Source organism: Platichthys flesus, chromosome 20 (assembly GCF_949316205.1).
Source record: "Platichthys flesus chromosome 20, fPlaFle2.1, whole genome shotgun sequence".
NCBI classification, from domain to species: Eukaryota; Metazoa; Chordata; class Actinopteri; order Pleuronectiformes; family Pleuronectidae; genus Platichthys; species Platichthys flesus.
In genome coordinates this window covers 11,073,465-11,092,782 of record NC_084964.1, presented here as the reverse complement: position 1 = coordinate 11,092,782, position 19,318 = coordinate 11,073,465, and the positions used below count along the sequence as shown (strand labels likewise).

The following is a 19,318-nucleotide window of genomic DNA, read 5'->3' as shown; positions in this document are numbered from 1 at the left end:
CCAGCCCGGGAAGTGGTTGTAAATGTATTTTCCTTTGTATTGGTAGCCAGAGGCTTTTTAAAAAAGACAATTAGAAATATTTTACTTGCTGCCTGTCTTTACAGTTAGATATCACAACGAATACATTTGCATATTTCACAGGGATACCTTTGTTTGATACGAACCTTAACTGTGAACAACACACAATGAGACAACACAACTGCAAGGAATCGTACAATTTAAATCGAGCACCTCTCATGTAAAACTGGCAAATTTATCTCAGTGCAATCTGAGGAGATTTACCAACTTTTCATTTGGATACATTTGATGAACTACTTCGAAGCTTCAGTGCACTTTAAATCCAGATTTGAATTTTTCGGGATACGGGTGCGGGTGAGGGTCACATCTGGATCCTCTCCTGTGCTGGGCGTGGTGATGGGCGTGGTCTCCAGGGTCCGTGGCTGCAGCTGGACGCGGGGCTGAGGCCAGTGCGCATGCTCGAGACCTTCCAACATGAGTGCCGCTTCACGTCTCAAGACATCTCGCGTCCAGGTAAGAGAAACCCTCGCTGTGTTCGTGGACCGCTGCTCTTCCACCTGTCAGTCTGCGGTGGAGGTGCAGTGGAGGTCGTGTCTTGTGGTTCCCGGCCGTGGTCTCTGTGTTTTAAAAGCATAATGTCTCATTATTAAAGCTGAAATCTGTAACTGTCTCCCGCAGAACACGTCCTACATTGACGTGTGGTTGGTAATGTGTATGCTAGCTGGTGTAGCGCTGTTAGCCTGGCTGTGTTTTACTGTTAATTTACCTGTCATGTCCTCTCAGTGTATTTTCATGTGTGCCTGGTCCTGCCGGAGGTCTCGTTAGCCCCTGTCGCTCACTGACAGGAGCAGCCCCGCGGCTAGCTAACATTAGCAATGCTAACTTGACAGCTTTAGTGCTGAATGGGGTTTCAGCCGCTGTCATCTGGGCTGCTCGTTAATATGTTAATGGTCTGAAAGGACAGTTTAAGCAGATCCGCTTGCATGTCAAGTCAGTTCGGTGTGTGTTGACTCAGCTGCACCTGCAAACACTGCACCGTTACCTGAGGCGACGCGTTAGCCTCCTGTGTGCTAATGTCTGCATCTGCTCATCAGACATCAAACTGCCATCCTTCAGTCAGCTGCTGCTGCCTTACCTGAAGCTGTCCAGTCTGCAGAGGCACCAGGAAAACACAAGAGATGAGAGACACTTTGAGATAAGCTCCATGTCCAGGGAGGTTCTCTTGTGACAGCAGAAAAACCGAGCAGGACCTGGCTCAGATATAATAATATAAATTATCTAATAAAATGCAGAGTATATGTACAGCTTTCATCACAGATGGGATATTGTAAGAAGAGAAATATACAGGATGATAGCACAAGGATGTATTGTGTAATGGTCTGAGGATTTTATGACTATTTTCAGTATATAGCAAATGATCTTTGGACGTGCATCTTCTCGTGACTTGTCGAGAAACATGTGGAATTGTTTAATGATTGTACGACTACCACTCTGTGAATTGCACACAGCCAATAATCACAGGAAATGCTTCTCCATGTATCTTGTGGATAAGCGCTTGCAGGAAATTACGTGATTACTGCATAATAGTGGCGCTTTCTTTAGTATCTAACTCTGCATGGATAATTGAATCTGTTCGAGAAATATTTGTGCATCAGAGGTAGTCTGAAGTCGTTTTGTGTCATAAGGCAACACTAAGATAGTCTTGCCATGCATTCCATTCAGGCTACGGGTTTATTTGATTTAGTTTTCACTTAGAAATGTATGAAATGCAAGATGCCTTTTTCAGATCTGAAGATCTTAACTAAGTGAAATTGGTTGATGTTGTTTTACAGTAGAGATTTACTGTGTCCAGTCTGTGTTGCATTTTTCCCTGAATATTCAAATGACCTTCAATGGAATAAATATTTAAAAGAAAATTATTTCTAGCATTTTAACAAGACTTATGAAAAATGATAATGCAATTATGATAATACACATTCATTTAGTAATTTTCCCCTCTGTGTTTTTCAGTAACCAGCATGGGCAGTGAAGAGGAATAAACTAGTTATCTGCTGTGTGGAGGACAGAAGGTTGTTTTAAAACCCAGCGTGACTCCTCTCTCTTCACACTCTGCCAGTCCAGCAAGTTCCCAGCATCATGGCTGAAGAAGACTATGGCAGCTTTGTGGACTTGAACCAAATGGGGGATCTGGCCAAGAGTGGCGGGCCCACCAAGGTAGACTGCAAAGACCTGAAAGAGTTCAAGCAGATGGCCCGCCAGGGTTACTGGGCCAAAAACCACAAACTACGGGCACAAGTCTACCATCAGCTTATCAAAGATATTCCCTGTCGTACAGTCACCCCTGATGCAGAAGTGTATCGTGACATCATGGGAAACTCATCCACTAAGAAACCTTCCTCCCACATCCCACTACCAGACTTTGTGGATGGTATCCCTTTGCCAAGGTACTGCCTGAAGCCAGAGGCAGTAGCATCAGCTCATCAAATTATCAACTGCCTGGCTGGACAGTTTCCAGATATCTCCCACTGCCCGTCACTTCCGGCTGTTACTTCTTTGCTCCTGCACTTCAGCGTGGACGAGGCTCAGTGTTTTGAGCACGTCAGCCGCATGCTGGCCTGCAACGAGCCCGGCAAGCGGCTGCTCGACCAGACTTTCCTGGCCTACGAGTCGGGATGCATGACGTTTGGTGACCTGGCCAACAAGTACTGCACAGCCGCCCACAAGTTAGTTATAGCCACAGCCCAGGATGTGATGGAAGTCTACTCAGACTGGCAACGCTGGGTGCTCGGAGACCTCCCTTTCAGCCATGTTGTCCGGGTGCTGGACGTCTACCTAGTGGAGGGCTACAAGATTCTCTACCGTGTGGCTATAGCCTTGCTCAAGTTCTACTGTAAGCACAAAGCCGGAGCCCAAGGGGGCCAGAGCAACCAGCCGGATTCAAGCAAAGTCAGGGCGGACATTCAGTCTTTCATCAAGGGCATTGCCTCCACCGTCACACCTGAGAAACTGCTTGAAAAAGCCTTCTCCATCCGCCTGTTTAGCCGCAAGGAGATCACTCTGCTGCAGCTCACAAATGAAAAGTCCTTGCAGGAGAAGGGAATCACTGTCAAACAGAAGCGGTATAGTTATTTTTACATAGTGAATTGTGACCATCTGCACGTTAAACTTTATTTAGACACCAGGCTGCATCTAGTGCACTTACATCATTGACATTGACTAAATCATACCACCATACACGTCTAAGAATTCTAGTCATCTATATAAGACAAAATCTTTAGATGTAGTTTATACCCATATGTCTATAATTACTCACGTGAATGACATTGAACTTAATTAGCTGCAAGTCACAGTTCCTGGACTACTGATTTAGACTTTTTTATACTATATACTATGGGGTACTATGATTATGGGATGAGCAGTTTCATTTTCATTGTTTGCAATAATATCTTTCTTTTAAGCTTCTTACTCCTGCATGCTTTGGAGAATGGTTGATTTTGCCCTCGCACCCTTGTTTAACATCATGTTTTCTGTTTCCATTTTGTTTGGTCTGCTCCGCACTTTTCCATCCACCATCTTGTCTCGTCTGCGCTCCACTCCTGTGCTCACTGCTTTGGTTCATTTACAGTTTTAGGTGGGTCCTCTTCTCTATGCTCCTCTCCAGATCTTTATCTAATTTTGCCAAATATTCCCTTACTCTCAGAAGCAGTATGGTTAGTGTCAGTAGACTCTTACATGTCTGCCATAAAAACATTCACACCATCATCTGCTTCAAATGTTTTTCAAAGGGTTAATGCGTCAGTAACCATTTTCTCATTCGCTGCCTCTTCATCTCCCTGTGTCTGTATCTTTGTGGCGTCTCCAGGCGGAACGTACAGCTGGCCCTTAACCCAGACACCTTCTCCTCTGAGATCGTCAGCGCCAAGGAAATGCGAGACATCTGGTCGTGGATCCCTGAGCGCTTTGCCCTGTGTCAACCAAACCTCATCTTCACCACCGCCACCCATGGTTGCAGCCTGAACAGGTACCATCTCCAATGCTTACCTCAATACAATCAATGCAGCTTTTGGCTACTGCTCTCAACTTACATCTCAGACCCTGTTAAGCATTTTGGGTCTTTGAATTTTAAGCTGTGAACCAAAACAACAAACACCGAAAGCAAAAAAGGTTGGAACTTGGAAAGGAAACCATAAATAAGGAAATGTGCAGAGACCACTGTGCTTTTTTCATTGTCTGTTTATATTAGACAGACACAACTTAATAAAGATCTTTTGATTTGCTTTGGGGAATTTCTGCTTCAATTACAAAAATGTATAACTAGGTTTTTTTTGTATAACTTTCAAATAGATTCCTTCATTTTCATTGCACAGAGTTGGTGCACAGAAATTAGTAGGTACACTCACATACATACTGAAGGCAATATAAAAAGTACAAACTGTACTAAAATAAGTGCAAGTATAACACACAACATATAAAGTACAAGAGAACACATATTTAATTTCACCTTCCTCTTAGTCACTCTTTTTACAGAAGTGAATCTATATGATTTGAAGAACATTTAGCTTGTTTTGTCTTTGGATTCAGTTTGAGGAATTGCTTTCACTGAGTTGCATTGAATTAAACCGTCACGTTTCCTTCCAGATTCTACTCACATTGTGAAGGCTACGAACCCACTCTGCTCCTCATCCGGACCACCGATGGCGACGTGAGTAATACACACATTATTATTACTAATAACAAAGACACTGACATGGGATATGATAACACCCTGATGTCATCACACCAAATAATTGTGTGATGTCTCAACCTTGGTTTGGACAGAATTACTGAACCTGAGTCAAAACAAAATAGTGTTGATGTCACTCTCATGGCCTTGTTTCTGTCTCAGACACTTCCTGTTTCAAGTGCGACAGTTAAATTGGGAAACTGTTAGTAAATGGTTTTTGCTTACTGCGGTCATGTTCGACCAGTAAAATCCACCCTATAAAATCTAGCTGTTGTGTGTGTGCAGTGTAATGCAAGCCCTGTGGTACTGACCTACAAGCAGTCAGTCAGTGTTTTTCATTTAATAAGTAGAACGGTCAAGCAAAAAATTCTGATTCTCAAAATATTTCTTGTCCTCTGTCAACATGGATCAAATTTCCACTAACCTTCTAATTGTGTTTTTTAAAGTATCTTAGAAAATAAAGCCAGTGCCCATGAGCAAATCCTACAGATTGATTCTACCAATGATAATTCCTTTTCTTCCTACAGGTATGTGGAGCCTTCCTATCCACAGACTGGGAGGAGCGGAAGAGAGGAGGCAACAAATTGAGTTTCTTTGGCACAGGGGAATGCTTCGTCTTTAGGGTCAGTTTATTTTGCTATCCTTATTTACGAGCTTGCATTAAGCAGGGAATAAATCCTTCCCCTTTTAACTCAACTTCCGGATGCTCTTTGTAATCAATTGGAGTGAAGATGTCTTTTTTCTGATCAGTAACACTTTTTAACCACCAGAGGGTACCATCCACAGTGGTTTATTGTGTCCTCCTGAGGTAGTGTCCATGGCCTCAAGCAGCATCCAAGGATGCCATTTGAAAAGCCTGCCTAGTGGTTCACAGTTCAGCAAACTGACTTGTCCTCGTCTCCCTCTGTACAAACAGCCTCACGTTAAGTTTTATTTGCTTTTGAACAGGCAGCTTTGAGCTTTAGTTTTGGGTGAGACTGGATCTCCTTTAGTTACTTGTCTATTTGTGTTGATGCACAGCAGTGGGCTGTCTGAGCCTGCAAACCAGGAAACACCATCATCTCTCACACTAATACTTAAACAACCACATACATCGGAAACTCCTGTAATCTGATCCGGTCTGTATCTGACTGGGGCTTCACCTGACACCACACCTGACACACACAAGAGGCTGTCAGCAGGGACTCGTGTCCATCAGATGTGCGGTGGAGGGTGGGAGAGGGCGAGGAGGGATTTACTGGCATATATTCTTTGTATTGATAAAATAGTAGCTAGGTTGTCACATAAGTAGCTCTTCTGATACTCTTAAGGTAATTTATTTTGTGATAACATTTGCAATACTAATTTATTACCTCCGCCAAGAAGGTTATGTTTTCATCAGTGTTAGGATTATGCAAAAACTACATAATCAGATTTCCGTGAAATTTTGTGGAAGAGTGGATTATGATCCAAGGAAGAACTTGAACCTAAATTTGCAGTATATCCAGATAAATGAACAGATCCAGAATTTATTTTGTTTAACTTGTTTTTAACATGTCAAGATAGGGCCTTGGCAGAGGTACACACTCCTTGAGCACCCTTCTAGATTAATGTGTGATGCCCTGGAGTGTAATTTGTTGATGTCTGCCGTGCAGTAGAATTCACTACTTTGTTTCCCTTGTTAGCTGAAGCCAGAGATTGAGCGCTACGAGTGGGTGGTGATCCGCCACCCGGAGCTGGCCTCCTCCATCAAGGTCCAGGGTGACGACGACACGGCGTCCTCTGAGGGCCAGAACTCTGAGAACCATAGCTTACAGCAGCCAGAGAAAGCTGCAGGAGAACTGTCGCCCTTCCTCTCCGCTCGCCACTTCAACCTTAACTCCAGGAATACTTCCATGTTTATGGCTGGAAACTTTGACTCAATCATCATAGGTGAGTTGATTGTTAAAGCATCTTATTATTGCCTATTTAACATTTTCTGATGGTAACTGGCTGGATTTAGATAATGGGTGCTTTCACACACAACTTGTTTGGTCGGGACTTTCAGACTCCAGTGTTTAGTCCAAAACAAAATAACAGGTAAAGGCGTCCGACTGACAATAAGTGAGTCCGACCAAAAGAGGTGGTCTCAGTCTTGATCCAACTTAACCATGGTTTTAAGTTGTTTGCCGTGGGAAATAGGATTGGATAGTTCTGACTTTAGGACCAATTTCAGGAAGTTGAGACAGCATCAAAGAATAGAAGAAGTAGATGCAGGATAAGGGAATGCCCAAACTCGCAAGATAGCTTGCAGCCTCCCCTTCTGCTGTATGATTTTTGAACGAGGAGGACATGTATTTGGCCAATTCAAACTAGTATTGAGTACTGGTCCTGAAATTGGTGATGCTGGTAGCAATATCATAATGATATTTATCATATAGATATATTATATATTATAACCATATATATTGTCCATTCAAACTGGAGAAGTGGCAACACAGTCAGAGGCCCGTCTTTAAACCAATCAATGTCAGGTAGATGCAGCCAAAGTAGGTTATGATAACAGGACTATACAGTAAATATTTCATTCAAATGTCTTTTGTCCACTTCTTTAATTGCAATGTGTAACCAACAATAACTGGATCAAATGTTTATATTTGGACAAATGTATGAACCTCGAATTGTACTTTCAGGGGTGAAAACGTCCTCAGTTACATAGTGGAGTTGAGGATTTTTCCATTGTCGACTAAAACATTTAAAATGCAGTAAATGTTGGATTTTAGCTTTTCTTTCATGTTTATGTAACAATGTACTTGGTTGTTTTAGGTTTAGATCATTAGCAGAAACGCAGCATTGTTCTCCGTTGCTTTTAACTTCCACATATTCTGTGCTCTTGTGTTTGACCAGGGGGAGGTGAAGGCAACGCTCTTTACATTGACTCAGAACTGAACCACGGGCGCTCCGGCAGCTGCGCCACCTTTGACAACCCGCCCCTGTGTGCAGAGACCTTCCAAGTTGCACTGCTGGAAGTTTGGGGTTTCCAGGATGCCATGGCTTCATAATGCTGCGCACACACACACACACACACACACACAATACACATTACTGTTGATCTATACATATCACATACATGGAAACATAGATGCATAAATCCTGATTATGTCCAGCAGTATTTGAGGTGGAAACCCCATATATTTAAACAGAACTACATCCGTCCTACAAATTCGTATATGATTTAATATTTTTTATTTATTATTGCAGCTAATCCAAATTCCACATGTGAAAAAATGTGATCTATTTGTTTGGTTTTGTGTTTATTTTTGTATTTACAGATTTGTATTATTGTATACTAATTGTTTTGCGTGCAGTCATATGAAGGAGGTGTTTAGATCAACTCTAGATAAAGGTTTATCTAGATGTTCTTTTAATGTCAGCTGGGTATTCATGTTGATGCTGAGCAGCAATATTTTAATTTCTGACTTCAGTACTTTTTGTTCTGTGGTTTAGGTCTTTCTGCCAAATTCACTTTCAGCTATCTCTCAGTCCCTAAGAATATATCATTAACCAAAACATGTCGATAAACTGAGGTTCACGAGAAAATGTTGAGTCAGTAAATTTGATGATAGGTGTTTTTAAATGTTGAAACAATAAGATGTACTAAAGTTGTACCAGGGCAGCTTTTGCCAAGTCGGGTTGCATTTCCCCACACTTTGATTTACCATCACTATGTGGGAGATCTTTTAAATTAATTAACGTGGTACATGTTTGTGGATATCAGTGGTGAGTTTGAGTGTTGCCATTTTGCACCATACGTGAAAGTTTTCGTTCGAATGAGTGTCAGTCTCTCCTTTGTATAGAATACCAGTCTTTTTAAAAGTCAAGGTGTTATTGGTTTACAAGCAGTTAAGATAAATGCAGTTTGCTCATCCTTCTCCTCTTTTTACCCTTTTCCCTGTTACCTCCGTCCTCTTCCCTTGTGCGAATAGTAAAAAAAGTCCAAATCTGTGCACTGTTGGAGTTATACAGCCTATTTGTATGTCTGTGTTCAAATATGTGCTCCAGTGAAACGTCGATCGATGTGTTCTACATGTGAAAATACAGCAATACGCTTTCAGTAGAGTGACTCCATCTTTGTTTCATTGTCTCCCTGTTGACTTATTCTTTTCTCCCGCTTCTACCACATCTCTGTCACTGCAGAGAGAGGGTTACATTTCTGTCACAGAAATGTGCCAGATGCCTTTTGAGGTCAGCTAACCATGAATCTTACCCTCTAACCCTCTTATCCCCCTCTTCTTGTGTTTTGCCTTATACAGAAATTACTATTTTAAAATAAGTTGTTTTGGTTTGTTTCACATAATTTTTGAGATTAAGATCAAATTTTTCAGATGAATGAAATGAAAATGTGGCCAATGTCATAAGACCTATATGGGTTAAAAACACTCTGTGACTACTACATTACTCACACTCTTGAGCAGACCCTGACTATTTTAGTTTGAACGTCTGGTGCACATCTCTTACTTTGTGGAAACTGACACTGAGCTGCATGAGTGGAAAATATTACGCAGAAATGAGTCAAATGCACCAACAGGTACATCTATAAAAAACGTCTGCTGTTAGTCTCCAGCTGTCTAACAGAACTCAATACATCCAAGTGATTACTTAACAACACCCACGTCACACACGCTGCATTTGTTATAAATCTGTGTCTATGCTAATACATCAAAGCTCTATAGCCAATTCATTTGCAGTGGGTGTGGCTCGGCCGGATGCTTGTAAAGAAATGAAGTATCTTGGATCGCAAAGTGCTGGAGTAATTCCCTGTTGCAGTACAGTAAGTGGCATTGACTCCATCTTGCCAAGGCTGTGCTCTTCATTCAGGATTCACACTCGGCTTATCGCACATGCACTTCTATATTTAGCTGCTCCTTTGGGTGTTGGTCTGGCGCATCTCCTGAAAACCACGCTTTCCAGAATCAAGGAGTAAGATGCTTAAGTGTTTAACGTGACACTGAGGTGGGAGTGAGCCTGACCAGCCCCCACCCCTAAGACAACAAGGGGGCTGTGGACAGGGGATTAAGACGTAGTCTACAAGGAGGAGCCTGACATTTTGCCTGGATTCACCGACTGAATATTGCAATGTAGGGTGTATATTCCAGTCACTGGATTCTGGATTCATGTCATCTGCACAATTCATGATAATAAAGCAAAGTTGGGTTTTAATATAGGATTTAAGATTTCCAAAAATATCGATTTTCTTTTTAATTACTGGAAAATGAATTCTTCAATACACTAAGAAAGAAACTTTAACGTCAAACCTGAGAGTTCTAAGCTCTGTGACATCCCTTCTTCATAAATCCTGGTATGTTCTGTACACAGAGTGTGTACAAAAATAATCTGTTCGGATCATATTTATCAAATCCACTGAAAAATTAAGGAACCACATAGGATGAATATTGTTTGTCCAGCTCTACATTGTACTCTTCAATAAATTATTCTATACGGAACATCTTCAGTATATTGATTGAATCATGTTCTGCTGAGAATTCATCATAGTTCCCTATTTTCCTTCCTGAAATGACGTCAGCAAAACCAGCCTTTAAAATGTGTTCTTCTCTTATATCCTCCACTTATTACAACTCATTGGTTTAATAACCACACAAGGACAAGGGCATCCACCTAATACTTATACCCATCCACCCAAAACAAACAGGAAATAACAACGTGTGGGTGCACAGGCTGTGTTATTACTTCAAATGAGCTAGTTGCAAATGTCTGTTGAGTGCATGTCCCAGATAGGACCATCGCAACTCAGCATCGAAGGCTGCATTCATATCCTTCCAATGGAGTCCTGGATCAATACACGTTCAGTCAGAAGAGAAAGAGAAAATGAAGTGAAAATCACTTATTCGTTTCTGACCTTTTTGTTTTGAGAGCATCACCACAGGCACACACACACACACACACACACACACACACCATCCCTGCTTCAAAATTATGCATTCTTATTGCATAATACAACCTTGTATTTGGCAGCTGGAGAGACATGTTGGCCTGAGTAACGTGTCTGAAAGGATGGAGGCCTGTGATGCTGGTGTAGAAACTGCATCTTGACTGGAGAGGCTTTACAGTGATATGGGGGAGGGGTCCTTTCCTGGTCCTGACTGGCCTGGGTGATGCAGAGAGAGAGAGAGAGAGAGAGAGAGAGAGAGAGCAGGATGGATGGATGGAGGAGGAAGAGGAGGACGCGGAGGACGCATGGGGATGGCACGAGCTCTCCCTGTCTGCCCCCCCCCCCCCCCCCCCCCTCCACAGTGTCCTATAGCTCTCTCCAACCCCTCCTCTGTGTGGATATCCTACCCTGCACTAGCTGGGAGCTGTACAGTGGGATGGGGGGTTGGATTCTCGGCTCCCTGCCCCCACCACTCTCACACACACACACACACACACCTACACACGCACGCACGCACACACACACACACACACACAAACACACACACACACACACACATAAACACATTCAACCGTACACACTCAGGCTCGAATTCTCTCACTCACTGCTGCATCACATCACAGCTGACTGTGAAGCACCACATGCTGCATGGTAGAGTCCTGGTGCAAAAATGCAGAAATGCAATAAGCAACACCAGGAGTCTCAACAATTGGGGATTTCACTTGAATCAGCTCTCTTAAATCATAAATCACACATAATCAGAAATTTTAACTTATTGCATTTTCACATTTGAAAGAAACCCGTGTCTTTATTTTCTTATAAATAAAGACACACACATTTTGTCTCTTTGGATTTGTCTTATTCATCCCCATCATCTGATTCCCTGCCTCTGAAGGGTGAATGCCTCAGTGTCAAAGTGAGAGCCTGCAGCGGAGCATACCAACTGGATGTCTGATAGGGGTGACCTTCAAAAACTAAAAAAGAGGAAATATGAACACAAATATGAAAAAGACTGCCCTTGTGCATGTCTATTGTTTCATAAGTGCGATGTGCGAGTAGCTATAATCAATGAGCCCTGTTGTGCTGTCTCCTCCCCACACACACACGTAGCCGATGATAGGTTTCCACCGTACGGCCGGTCAGGTGACTTTTTCCGCTTCGCCATTTTGTGCCGCTGCGCCGGGTATTTATCGGAAGAGTCGTGACTCGCTCGTTTACACTGTAAGGCGGCGTCAGACGGTTTCCCTCTGCAACTCAAGACTGTGGCCTTCGATACCTTTTTACGCCAATTGCAAGTCTCCTCGGACCCGCCATTAACAGTTAATCTTTTGTACATTCAGTTTACATATTTTTTTATACCGAACGAGGAAGAATGGCGACCGAATCCCCCGAGTACTCTCCGTTCTTCGCAGTGATGGGAGCCTCTGCAGCCATGGTGTTCAGCGGTAATTATCACAACACGACCACCTCTCATGTCGGAGCTGTTTGTTAAATACAAAATGTCGCTGTGTGGAAAACCCTCTGCTCATCCTCACCGATGCTGGTGCCTCGACTTGTCACCCACGGTGCCTCCAATGGAGCTGAACGCCACCCGCTAGCTCTGCTGAGGTTAACGTCGCGATGCTAATCTCAAGCTGTCATTTATTCAGAATTAGCTGGCGATGCTAGCGACTTGTGGTTCACTTGCTATTAGCTGCTGTCTATTTAATATTAGTTCGATAATGGTTGTCAGTCTTGCTACCTCACTGCCAGGCAGTGAAGACCACTCCAGGCTAGCTGGCTAGCTGATGACGACTACATTAGTTAGCTTCGACTGTAGAGTAAATCCCTTGTGCACAGGCTCAATGCTGTATTTGAACGGACATGATAAAACAGTGACTCAGTCGAAACGATCGGGTCGTTCTGTCATGTTGTGATTACCGCGGAATCTGAAAGCGTCACGCTGTCGAAATGCCTCTTTTATCGCCTCGCAGCTAGCTGCGTGTTAGCTTGATGCACTCAGCAGATGATCATTTTCTTCCAAATACCAACCACACATCTGCATGCAGGGTTAATGGGGTTAACATCAAATCGTTTGGCTTTCCTGCGATATTTTGAATGTAATGCAGTTTTATTGTAGAAACCATGAACCAGTGATGAGTTGAGTTGACATCGATCTGGGTAAAATTCTATTCTATAGATGCTATTCTGCAATAATTGATTATCTGTCAAATCAATGATGCGACATTGAGTCATCTCATGCTGAAAACTGTATATTTTTTTAATCCTAAATGAAAACTGGAAACCAGGATCAGCTAGTCAACTTCCTTATTGCTCAAAGGAATGACACAAGGTCACATGACTATCACATGATGAGGCTTCTGACTTGGACTTGCCTTCTTGCTACTTGTCTGGAGTATTATTAATAAAAACGCCAAAGTGATCAATTTGTATCACATTTTACAGACGATAAAAGATTTAACATCACTGTTGCTATCAGTGTTCATAAAAAGTGAGTCTGATGTGGCACTGAACTGGCACTTTGAGACTGGTTTTATGGATCTGTTTCCTAGTCTTCCTTTAGTAGGCCTCACATCATGTGCCATGTGCAGTGCAACCCAGTAAAGCTTCCATCTGACTGGGTTCACTGGTGGGATGAATGCTGTTACAATGGGAAATCAATAAGCTACTAAATGACAGTTTTACAGTTTGACACACTGTATCCCGAGGCCTTTTGGCAGAACTTGCTCATTCCTGGTGGAGAATTATACCTTGAAATATTCTGTGTTTTATTAAGAGCTTTTTCGTGACATAATGTGAACTTGGATCCTGTCCCCACCCTATCTTGAGTTTTATCACAAATTCATAGATGCAAATGCTTATTTAAGAATACAGGCAATTTTTTCCACACATTTTATCATGAAGAACATTCTGCTATATGCCAATAAGAATATTTCAAGATGAAGATTTCCATTACACTTCTAACTGCAATATGCAACATATTTTCAATTAAATTTGTAAGTATTAGAAATCACATTGTTGATTTGAAGCTTAACAGTACAATCAATGAGAATCTCAGTCAGTTTTCATCTGGAATAGAGACAATTGCACAACTCAGTATCTGGTATGTCCAGCATTCTGAAGTGCATCACATGAGTGCAGATGATTCATAGTGCCGCCAGACACTTGGAAAGTCCTTAGATGGTTGAATGATGGACATTCACAAATTCAAACTGCTCTATTTGGCATTTTTGCAATCAGCATGCCAACTGCATGCTCCTCGTGGCTTAGAACATCTGTGTCATTTTGACATTTAACAATTTTTTTGTTAAATAGATTTGTTTTATATTTCAACTCAAAAAATCTTCAATGCTAACACTATAAGATTTTATGTTATTCAACACTACCCGGCAGCTGGATGCCAAAGCCAGCCCTGTTCATGTCTGCTCTGTTTCACTGTCTAGCGATGGGCAAGGGCAGAATGACGGTGGCGGCGTCCCTGAGGTCAATAGTAGTACTGGTCTGCGGTGGTGAAGGAGTGACAGCTGGGGAATTAGCTAGTAAGGAAGGGATCATGCTGGCACAAAGAAGGGATGTGGTAGTGGTGGGATGGATGGGGACATTTGATGATTCAGGCTTCAGCTTGTTAGGATCGATGTTACGGTGTGTTATGGAGTCACTGACACACAGTTGTAGCTTGTGCTCCTGTAACGTCAGCACAAGCTTTGAGATTACTGCTGTCAGTCAATCAATGACACACTTAACGTTCCTTATCCTGATAATGAGAGAAGGGTAATTTAAAGAAATGGGTCTGTTTTCTGGAACAGACTGTAAGTTGCTGTGATTCTCTGGTGTCAGGTGATGCAGCATTGTTTTACCCCTCTGGTGCCTTGTAGTGATCCCTGGTTCAGAGCAGGTGACACTCACAAGGTGTTATAACCCATCAACACTTCCATGATAGCTGTGCTGGAGTTCGTCTGTTACCCTCTGCCATGAACATATAGTCCAAGTATATAGGAGCCATATATCCTGGATAAATGACCTGATAAATGTGTGTGTGCTTTTCCAGACATTACAGATTAATACGATACTGGACATTTATCCCCAATTAAGTAATTTTTTTGGGCAGTTATTTTGATAATGCTTTCAGTTACTTGAAGAGTTTTACTCGGTGACGGCAGTGCATATGTTTGACCCCCCTGAGATTTGTCGGTGTGTCTCTTAATTCCTGTATCCAGCCTCATGTTTTACACATACAACTAACTTGCTATTTTGTAAGACTGGAAATGGTTTTTGATCTATGAGAGTTTCCTGCTTTGTCATTTGTTCCTCAAATCCAGTGCTTCCTCATTCACTCACTTCCCACGGCCGATCAGTCGCCTTTCTGTTGCTTGGGCATTTTGTGCCCAGACCCCTCCCAAGCTGGAGGCACCGCCTGCTCTGACATCACATGGCGTCACAAGGGCAAACCATACATCAAATATTCTGATGGGAAGGGACAAAGAAAAAGGGGGTAAAAAGCTCTTTACCTAAGCTGAGGGATTAGGATTAAAACCCAGAGGTTGTGCCTCCACACTACTGCAGATGTCGCCCTGCTACAGCATCAAACCTTTAATCGTCAGGACAGAATGTCGATGTAAGAGTCTCTGTCAGCCCTCACCTGTCACACGTCAGTGAGGCCAAGATTACACAGGAAGAATGGAGGCCGAGGATAACTTTCCTGTAGGTATCTTATTAAGAATGGATGGCTGAATGACTACGACAGCTGTTTAGTGGAAACCGTGGCTGTTGCCAAAATATTGTTCTACAGAATTGTTGCTTAATTAAAGGTGTGTTTTTGGAACCTGGCCAGTTTTTATATTGCATTGCAAAGGTTTATAAAAAGGCTTCCTCGTGCCGATGTCAGTTTGCTTAATGTGAGTACCATATCATTTTGGTTTTTGTCAATTAAGTCCTTGAGCAAAAACGTTGGAATTTAACAAAAGAAAAGTAAAAAAAATAAATGACAATCTTTCTGGTGTGATATATGAAGAGACATTTCTTTTTTTGTTGGTTTTAAAAGCCCAGAAACCTACATGTTAGAATCAAACAGTTATGTCTTTTTTTTGCTTATTGCTTTTCATGATTTGATCCTATTATGTATGATTTAGTGGTTGTTGTATCCAGCCGGCCATTCACAATTGACATAGTAACAGCCAGACCTGAAATGTTTTGCCAGTGCGATGGAGGACCTGCAGAGGACTGAGGCTATATTTAGCATCAACGCAGCATCTACAAAACTGAAAGCGGGGGAAACGTCTCCCGACTCTCTGAGAATATACGCCATGTGCTTCATAGTGGAAGTACTGCCGAACTGATGACCCATTTAAGACATGTGCGGACCAATATGTTAGATGCTGTGGTCAGTGTAATCTCCAAGCTTTCCCTTTATCTTTTGGGTGATGAAATTAACACACAAGCGCACACACAATAGTCCCTCTGGCAGGGGGATATCTAGTCTAACACTACTGATTCATGACACACTGCCTTGATCTGACAGTCGTTGTTGGGCGTTGCTCGAGATTCTCATTCACCTGGATGCTGTTCAAATGTTTTTGTTGCTGTGCAGAATTGCAACCAGTTCTTGATTGATGGCTGCTGTTCTATATTTGTTCACATATAGTTTCTAATAATGGAGAAGAGGGATTATTGATTTTCTCTTTCATCTCTCGTCCTTGTGCGCGTGTGTGACGTAGGAGGCACTACGTTTTCTCCTCGGCGTCACAAGCCACACAGCGAACATGCTGACGAAGCTTTTTGCTCCCCTCCTTCCCCATCACATTGCAGTGTTACTCATGAGACCAGTGCGAACCGGATATAGAACACCGCAGATGTTGCACGACTGTGTTCTGCTAGTTCTTCCCTGGTCCCGCTTCTCTTCTGACGTCGGCAGTCCTTGGTGTGCTGAGGCCTAATGGGCTTTTTCATTCAGTCATTTGCAGCCCTGCAAAAGGGTCAATTGTAAAATTAAATCAGCGTATGCAGTTCAATGAAATTAGGTGCAAACTGTCACTGCAGATTTGTTTGTGTTTATTTTAGTTTGCATAGTTTCTCTTTCAGTCAAAGAGAATGTGATCTGGTATTTCCAAACACTGTCACAATTCCCCAAGTCAAGCCACATTGTGTTTTTAGAGGGAACAGAAACCGTTTTTTCTGTTGTTGCTTCATTCCTTATTTCACTTCTGCCTTGTTTTCTGGCCTCATGGTTAACTGAAGTTGCATTCTGTTTCTCTTCCCCACCAGCCTTGGGCGCAGCCTATGGCACAGCTAAGAGCGGTACGGGAATTGCCGCCATGTCCGTGATGAGGCCGGAGCTCATCATGAAGTCCATCATCCCTGTGGTCATGGCGGGTATCATAGCCATCTACGGCCTGGTAGTAGCAGTGCTGATTGCCAACAACATCTCAGAGAAGGTCACCCTCTACAAGTGAGTTCAATTAATAGGTTCAAGTTTGAGTTTTATACATTTTATTTGAATTGTCAACACATACTGCAGACAAGTTTTGCATTCAGAAGCAAATTAGAGCCCTAAAGCAGTGATGTGGCACTTGTTCAGATTTCTATAAGTCCCACGTGGTATTAGTCATTTAATATCACAAGCATGCTCTGTGTTGCCCTAGCTTTGATGTAGCTCCATTAATAATAAATTCTTAAACATGTTACAACCACACTGTTGTCCTGAATTACAGTTGTTATAACAATGAACACAGACACAGTGGTTAAACAGGTCAACCTCTGCAGTTTAACAACCTGAGTAAAGTGCACTTACATAAGTATACATCGAGGAGGGCCTAGTGTACATATTACCTTCACTGCATCCTGTCACCTGGTGGCAATGGAGGCGCTTCGGCTTCTGGTAAACAATCATGTCGTCCATCTTTGTATATAGGGCTATGTGCACTTCCCATGTTAATACTTCAAATGGGGGTAGAAGGTTTTATGGCAAAGAGGTGTGATCAACAGAGCAGCTTCTACCACATGAGGGAGGCGACAAATAATTAATGAGCTCTGACTTTCACATGTTGGGTTAAAACTGTCCCTGTTGTTCAAATTGTTAATCAATTTTACTTGAACTCTATGTGTCTCCAGGAGTTTCCTTCATCTGGGAGCTGGGCTGAGCGTGGGCCTCAGTGGGCTGGCGGCAGGCTTCGCTATCGGCATCGTGGGCGACGCAGGCGTTAGAGGCACAGCTCAGCAGCCAAGGCTTTTTGTGGGCATGATCCTCATCCTGATTTTCGCAGAAGTGTTGGGTCTCTACGGGCTCATCGTTGCCCTCATTCTCTCCACGAAATAAACACCCAAACATCTCCACTAAAAGATCTGTCCTTTATGTTGCTGCTGGAGAAAGAGTAAAATGAGGCAAAATAATTGTAAAAAAAAATTCTGCCACACAAGATGAAAGAAGTGAAAGTGGGGAAAAATGAATACACGGCTCCATAAATATGGTCTTATCTCAACAACATGTACAGTCGTCCCAATTTGATAGTCAACTTGTAAATGCGCAATGTAGTGATTTGTCTGTCTTGTGTGTGTGCGTGTGTGTGTGTGTGTTTCAAAAACAAATTGATGAAGAAGATTCCTTTTTTCCCTCCACTTATTTCAGGCCACGAGGCCGGCTGAGGCAGCTCGGCCTCCAGGTCTTAGAGAGCTGACCAAAGGGCCACACAGCTTTTTCTCCTCCCATATCGACTTGGGAGTTGTCACAATTTCTGCATTAATCTTGAGGATCTATTTGTAAAGAGAAATGTGTATGGACTTAAGATTTTTTTTTTTCCACTGATTTTATTTATATAAGAAATTGTTCGTTGAACTGTTTAATGCAGCAAAAGTCTTTAATCCCCAGGATATATTATACATATATATATATACAGACAAATGAATATCTATATAGATAGATTTAATGCACTGTGGGTTAATTGTGATAAGTGGTTGGAATTCCTCTGGATGTAATTCTTGGTTAAGTAATTAAGATTGCCTTTAGTATGTTGCTGGTGGAGTGGGAGTTTTATGTGTAGCTGTATTCTAATCATTACGCAACCGTTTTCAAACTTCAGTGTTTTTCCTGTAGTACTGCTGTTTGCATTAAAGGTGTGTGCGTCCCATGTTGGGTCTCACAAGTGTAATTTCCCAAAAAAATCCATCTTCTCTCATCTTCTTCACCCCCGCCCCCCGCTCATCTGTGGCTGTTCTTCCATCTCTTCCACATTCCAGCCATTCAAAGTCCTGCATGGGTTGCAGTGTTCTGCTGCTGTTGGATATGACGCTGACGAGCAGGCTACTTTCAGAAGATTCATTCCAGATCAAGAAGCTAGTTAGTTCCTGCAAAAAACGAAATTACATGTACGTGTGTAAATGATGCAAGACGACTTGATGGTATCAAATGTAGCAGCTGAAATTGGTGAGATTAATGAGTTTGGCCTGAATTCACATAACAACTGGTCAGGTTTGATCTGGGGTGAGTTTTCTGAGAATGGAGCTGCTGCGTTTTCCTGAAGCACCAATCTCCAACCCTGTATTACCACTGGTATTGAAGTTACCCTGATGTGTCGGATGTGAATGTTTTCACGATCGAATTAAAGAAGATTCCAACTTAGTTTTGATTGGTTTCCAAAAATATAGTTCGTAGTACTGCACATCTCACTCACACATTC

At 42.4% G+C, this 19,318-nt stretch overlaps 2 protein-coding genes across 2 annotated transcripts; both read left to right on the top strand.

The window, feature by feature from the left end:
- The first annotated feature begins 200 nt into the window (after window positions 1–200).
- On the top strand, window positions 201–8,816 carry tbc1d24 (TBC1 domain family, member 24). Its single transcript, XM_062378591.1, has 7 exons — window positions 201–531; window positions 2,029–3,137; window positions 3,881–4,039; window positions 4,657–4,720; window positions 5,269–5,364; window positions 6,406–6,652; window positions 7,607–8,816. Exons 2-7 carry the CDS (start codon window positions 2,155–2,157, stop codon window positions 7,759–7,761), a joined length of 1,704 nt encoding a protein of 567 aa, XP_062234575.1. The 5' UTR covers window positions 201–531; window positions 2,029–2,154; the 3' UTR covers window positions 7,762–8,816.
- Window positions 8,817–11,800: 2,984 nt separating this feature from the next.
- atp6v0cb (ATPase H+ transporting V0 subunit cb) lies at window positions 11,801–19,260 on the top strand. Its single transcript, XM_062378853.1, has 3 exons — window positions 11,801–12,094; window positions 16,911–17,094; window positions 17,757–19,260. Exons 1-3 carry the CDS (start codon window positions 12,022–12,024, stop codon window positions 17,959–17,961), a joined length of 462 nt encoding a protein of 153 aa, XP_062234837.1. The 5' UTR covers window positions 11,801–12,021; the 3' UTR covers window positions 17,962–19,260.
- Window positions 19,261–19,318: the final 58 nt, after the last annotated feature.

Bases quoted from the DNA above. Each gene is read 5' to 3' on its own strand.
- tbc1d24 (XM_062378591.1), top strand. From the start codon at position 2,155: ATGGCTGAAGAAGACTATGGCAGCTTTGTGGACTTGAACCAAATGGGG. The intron at 4,721-5,268 runs GTGAGTAATACA...TTCTTCCTACAG, and splicing joins TCCGGACCACCGATGGCGAC to GTATGTGGAGCCTTCCTATC. The intron at 6,653-7,606 runs GTGAGTTGATTG...GTGTTTGACCAG, and splicing joins CTTTGACTCAATCATCATAG to GGGGAGGTGAAGGCAACGCT.
- atp6v0cb (XM_062378853.1), top strand. From the start codon at position 12,022: ATGGCGACCGAATCCCCCGAGTACTCTCCGTTCTTCGCAGTGATGGGA. The intron at 12,095-16,910 runs GTAATTATCACA...CTTCCCCACCAG, and splicing joins TGCAGCCATGGTGTTCAGCG to CCTTGGGCGCAGCCTATGGC. The intron at 17,095-17,756 runs GTGAGTTCAATT...ATGTGTCTCCAG, and splicing joins GAGAAGGTCACCCTCTACAA to GAGTTTCCTTCATCTGGGAG.